The 5780-nt window shown below is 47.7% G+C and overlaps 1 protein-coding gene across 1 annotated transcript in view; it reads right to left on the bottom strand.

Annotated features, from left to right (window-relative positions):
* Positions 1-4029: 4029 nt before the first annotated feature.
* Positions 4030-5780, bottom strand: part of LOC102477060 (UDP-glucuronosyltransferase 1-1) — a 16480-nt gene continuing 14729 nt past the window's right edge. Inside the window, 1 exon segment of the mRNA XM_006172343.3 lies at positions 4030-5175. Coding sequence (XP_006172405.2) covers positions 4878-5175 — 298 coding nt within the window. The 3' untranslated portion in view covers positions 4030-4877.

The raw sequence follows: 5780 nt of genomic DNA, 5'->3' as shown, positions 1-5780 counted from the left end.
TTGGAGAGGTTTTTGCTATAGGGCGCGTGCGCTCGCCAGACAGACAGAGAGAGACAGAGAGATAGAAAGCAGGAAATCACCCCCCAGGGGGGATGGCCACGCCGCAATCCCTTCTCCTCCATTCTCCTCTCGGGATCTTGGGCACGCACGCACACGTGCCCGGCGTGAGTTTAAGCCACCGGGTCCGGGACTCGAACCGCGGTCGACTACGTGGGAGTCCAGCGACATAGCCATTACGCTAACTGCTGGTCCCATGAGATTCCTCTTCTTGATAGTGAGATTTATGAAGTCATTCTGTGAAGAAACTGGCTATCAGGAGGAGTGAGAAAGGGGCCATTTGTTATTATTATTAATCCACACAGGATGAATTTGAAAGCCACAGCAAAAAAAAAGAGGATGTTCTTGACTTTCATCTAGATGACACTAAGCTAGTGAGATTAAGGAGAAAGAAATGGTCTCTGCTTGGTTTTCCAAAATGAAAATACTCTTTGTTTTTCCGATGTGACAATAATATTGGACTCGCATACAACCTGTTCCCCAGATCAGCCTCTCTCAGTGCCCTCATCCCATTGAGCTTTCCACCCCTGCTTCTCTGGGAACCAACCAGGAAATAAGAAAACACTGTATTTGTAGAATCCTGGGAGTTTAAATGCACAAAAGGGCTAAGGCAGAGTGTGGGGAAAATGGTAAAAACATGTGGAGGCTGGCCCAGAGGCAGCCTCTATATCGTGGGCACATTTGGGAGTTCTGCCCAGCTCACGATGCTGGCAGCCATTTTTACTCTGTAATCCCTCCCTCAATATTCCTGATTGGATAAGGAATTCGCTCCTGATGCAGCTGGACCAATCAAATTCTTTTTCTCCAGGAATTTGGAACACCAGGTAAGAGAAATCCAGACAGTGTCTTGTGAGACCATGGCTCGGACCATGATGCAGAAAAGGCCAAGAAGAGAGGGAGAGTAAAGCTAGCTCCTAGACAGAGGAGAGACAGGAGTGGGGAAGGCTCCACTCAGCACGAGTTTGGGCATGAGCCTCACGTTGTTAGGAAGTTTGTCTCCTTATGAAAATACCCATTTTGCTTAAGACGTCCTGAGTTGGGTTCTGTTCCTTGTAAACAAGAGAGTCTAAGTACCATAGACACAATGGTGCAAAGGAGCATGTGCTGGTGGGAGGTCTCACACGCCTTACGGGTCCCTGACAGAGGTGGGGCATTAAGGGACCATGGGCGCTGAGGCCAGGAAGGGCCAAGAAGGTGGACAGAACTTTCAAAGACACTGCAGGGCCTCAAAGATGTGGGAGGAACTGGTGCAAAATGGTTGTGTTCCACCCTGTCTGGGGAAGGAGGAAATGGGGCTGTGGTCTTAATAATCCATGCCATCTGAACTTGAAGCTTGAAAATGGAAAGCTTCAACTTCTAACAAAAGCAAAAAGTAAAACAAAAATGAAATTCACACCCAGTGTGTGGGTGCATGGTCCAGATCCCAAGAGGAATATGGAAGGGATTGTGGCATGGCCACCCCCACTGGAGAGTGATTTCTCACTTCCCCTCTCTCATTGTCTCTCCCTGTCTCTCTCTCGTGAGTGTACACACCCTATAGCAAAAACTATTTTTAAAAAGTTTGATCTCTAATAATAATAGTAATAACAATAACACATTTCAAACAAAATCAGTGGCATGGCAGAGATGCAGCTCAATACATTTGGAAAGGGTTCTAGGTTCCCATCCTGGGATCTCCTTGACTACACCAGGTATGTGTGTATCCTTCAACCAGGCTGGCTGTAGTTGGTGTGGGGACCCTGTGGGGGGCTCTCTCTCTCTCTCTAATGGAAGAAATAAGCTCCTTTTAAGTTTCTTTAGAAATGGAAGGCAGAGTGGTGGTGCAGTGGTAGAAGGTCCTCAGTCTACAGCCCTGGGCCTCTCTGAGTGCGCCAGCCAGCACTTTGCCTGTGACCTGGAATGGCTGGGGATGGGATGGATGATGGTACAAGGACCCAGCTGGGAGTACCTCTCTCCCTCTCTCTCTGATGGAGAGATGACCATTTTTAAAAATTTGCTATAGGGTGCAGGCACTCACTAGAGAGAGGGGGAGACAGAGAGGTATAGAAAGAGCAGGGAAAGTGAGAAAGCATCCCTGGAGAGATAGCCATGCCACAGTCCCTTCTCTTCCATCCTCATCTTGGGATTTTAGGCACATATGTGGTGTGTTTTCCAAGCTGCCAGGATGAGGACTTGAACCACACAATCAGACATGTAGGACCCAACCTCCTTACCACCATGCCACAAGCTGGCCCAATAATCTTTTCTTTTTTAATCCCACTTTTCACCTATCCAACTGGTAGATTTTCTTTATCAAAGAGTACTTCATCCTGAAGAATGAGTTAGCTCCTAACCCTCACACTGATGGTAACCCACCAGATGGAGTTTGGGACCATCTCAGGTCATGTCCCCAGGATGGCAGCGCCTGCAGGACCTCACCTCCGTCCCCTGCTTGCTTGTCAGTGCATGGGTCCACCCTCAACACCGCCCCTGAACATCTCTCTGCCTTTTTATTTTATTAGGGTGTGTGCAGGAGAGAGGCAGAGAAAGGGGGAGAGAGGGACAGTGAGAGAGGTAAAGCAAGAAATCAACACACGCCCCCACCCCCCGAGGGACAGTCACACCACTCCTGTGATCTTGCATGCACACAAACAGTCAGGCATGATTTTCAAACCACAGAGTCCAGAACTTCAACCACTATCAACCATGTGGGAGTCCAGTGACGTCACTGCTGCACCCTCTGCTGGCCCCCTCTCTCTGGCTTTTTAAAGCCCCTTTGTAGCCGCCTGGAAGTGCAGGAAAATTAACAGCACCTGCAACTGGTCTCAGCCCATCACTGACAGGGGCACGGACTCAAATACCAACAGCCATGCTCCTCAGGTGGGAGGGTCTGGCTGCTCTCCTGGCCCCAGAGTGACCCAGCGGATCCAGCCTCAGTTGCCCATAAGAGAACCTGCACCTGGTGCAGTCATCTCTCTCATTCCCCCACTCTCCCACCAGTGCTTTCCTTCCTTCCCAAATAATCTCCTAGCCCCTGAATCCAAACCCAGGAGAACCCAAACCAGGAGGACCAGTCATTTGTTTTGAAGCTCTTTCCCACAGAAATTATCTCAATTTGTGCAGTTAGCTATTAGGACCTTCCATGAGGCCTTCCTTGCTCTTAAATTGCCAGAGGGTGCATGCACTTGCCAGAAAGAGACAGAGAGAAAGAAGGAGAAAGCACTCTCAATGGGGCACCATCGTTCCATAATCCCTCCTCTATTTTCCATCCTGTCGGGATTGGGGCAGGCACACGCACACTGGCATGTTTTTCAAGCTGCCGGGGCCAGGATTTGAGCTACTGTCAGCCATATGGGATCCATCTTAGACCATCGGGATATAGGGCCAGCCAAAGGGAGGCCTCTTTTATAAAGGTCTGGTTAAATTCTGGAATATGCGTGCAGTAGAAAACACCTTGGTCATTAAAAAACAACAAAATATTCTATAAAAATATTGGGAATGGGGCCAGCAGGTGACATGGTGACGGTATTGAAACTCACATAGCTGAATCTGCAGTTCAAGTCCTGGACCTGGCAGCTTCAAAAACACACCAGGCCTGTGTGCAGACATGACTAAAATCCCAAGAGGACAATGGAGAAGGGTTTGTGGCATGCCCATCCCCTGGAGGTGAGATCTCTTTCTCCCTCTCTGTCCCTCTTCACTAAAAACACATGCCCTACACCAAAAAAAGAAAAAATAATTGGGAGAACATTCACAATACAGTGGTGTGGAGAAAGAACATTAAAAACACTAGGTATATTTGGCATAGCTAATGTTTTACATATCTGTCAAAATAGTAATCATGATTATTTCCGGGCACAGAACTATGAACAATTTTTCTTCTCTCACGTGTGCACGTGTGAACATCTGTATTTCTCAAATTATCTGTCACCATTCCACATTACTTTCACAATTAAACCATGCAATGCCAGTGAAGAGAAAAACACTAAGAAATGAAACTCATATGACTTTATTGGTGTATTTTTTCGCCGTGGGTAACAGTAGCAAACATGCACGTGCCCAGCACTCTACTTCTGATTTTTAGCAAATTCAGATCCACTTGACACAAGCAATAATTATCCTCTCAAGCACATCATTCGCCGATTTAATCGTTTCATTCATTTTTTCCATAAAGCCAGAAATCATACACCACTTTCAAGGACTCTGAGCCATTCATACCTTCCAACTCCACCTGAAGATACAAATGTTTCCTTCTTGCCCATACATAAAAGTGGATCTACCATTATTGAAGGCATCGTTGACCACAACAGTCTACAGAAGACTGAGGATGATGTGGAAATAGTCCTTGGGGGGGGGGCACCAGCCATAGGATCGCCTTCAAATCCTGCCGCCCCAAACCCTGCCACATTTCGAGTAAGACATGCCACTCTCAGGGCCAGTCCTCTCTGCAACAGAGGTTAAAGACAACAGAGGGGGCAAAGTACTTGCTGAAATATCTTACCCTACAGGTGTGACCAGCGATTAGATTATTCTTTTAAGAAGAAAAAGGACCACCCCAGGATCCAGCCGTGGAGACGCCTGGGGGATACCAGGATAAATCCCAGGAACGCCCTGGGCAGGTGCGGTACAGCGGCACCTGTGAGTTCGGCTACCTGGGTGGCAAGACCCTGTCAGGAACACTCTTACCCCATTAAAAACAAAAAGAACATTCAGAAGAATGCCCAACTTTTGGCGAAGCACTTCTTTAATAAGAATAAAGTGAATTTAATACTGATTCTGCATGCAGGTTTCGAAATGACCGGGGTCTGGATTAAAATGTCGCCTTACTTTCCACCCACTTTTCAGTGCGCCTTGGATTTGTGACTTTTCTTCGCCCGCCCTTTTTTACCGAAGCATTTCCGAAAGCCACAGGCACAGATTTTAAAGGTGACGAAGGCCACCGTCAGTGCGATGGCCAGGAGGAAGCCCATCACATCCAGGGAGTGGTACTGGTACCAAGTGAGGTCGTGGGCTGCAGGGCGCAGGTGGGGCGCCCCCTTGTGCCTCATCACGAACTCCACCCAGAACACAGCCAGGTCCAGAGGCTCTATGGGCCGGTCCTTGTGAAGACTGGAGAGGCGCATGATGTTTTCCTTGTAGCTAAACACAGAGAGGGTTGTGTTAGTGCCTGGGACACCAGGAGGATGAGCACTCCGCCCACGTTTGCCCCGGTGCAGAGTGAGCCCAGCCTTGCCGAACGTGGCACAGGAAAATTGTTTCCATGATAACCAGAAAGAACAGGCACACACTTAGTAAGTGAAATTTCTCACAAAAGATGAAAGAGAGACAGGCAAGAAGGAAAAGGAAGGAGAAAGAAGGGAGGGAGCGAGACCGAAATTCGACATTGTAATTGTACTAAATTGTAGTTTATTTCTTCCGTGAGAGAAAGAGACAGCGCCCCCAACAAGTCTTGAAGTCACAAACCACACAGCCTTAGCCAGGCTAGATCACCAAGACCTGAATGCCTGGGGTGGGCGGGGAGGTTCAAACTCAAACCTTCCCACGTGGGTCAGCCTCACGGACCATGTTACCACTGTACCACTGGTTCCCAGTTCTACACTGCCAAACCTTGCTTCTTCCTTTCCTTCTTTTCTTTCAAATGATATCTTTGAGAAGTTAGATACAATCAAAGAATTTTTTGGAAATCAAATTATACTTTGTTTATTCTTTTTTTTTCTTTTTTTGTGAGGTTTTTGCTATAGGGC

This window comes from Tupaia chinensis, unplaced genomic scaffold (genome assembly GCF_000334495.1).
Source record: "Tupaia chinensis unplaced genomic scaffold, TupChi_1.0 Scaffold149383_1, whole genome shotgun sequence".
NCBI lineage: Eukaryota > Metazoa > Chordata > Mammalia > Scandentia > Tupaiidae > Tupaia > Tupaia belangeri.
Note: the sequence above shows the minus strand (reverse complement) of the source record. Positions and strands in the feature narration are given on the sequence as shown.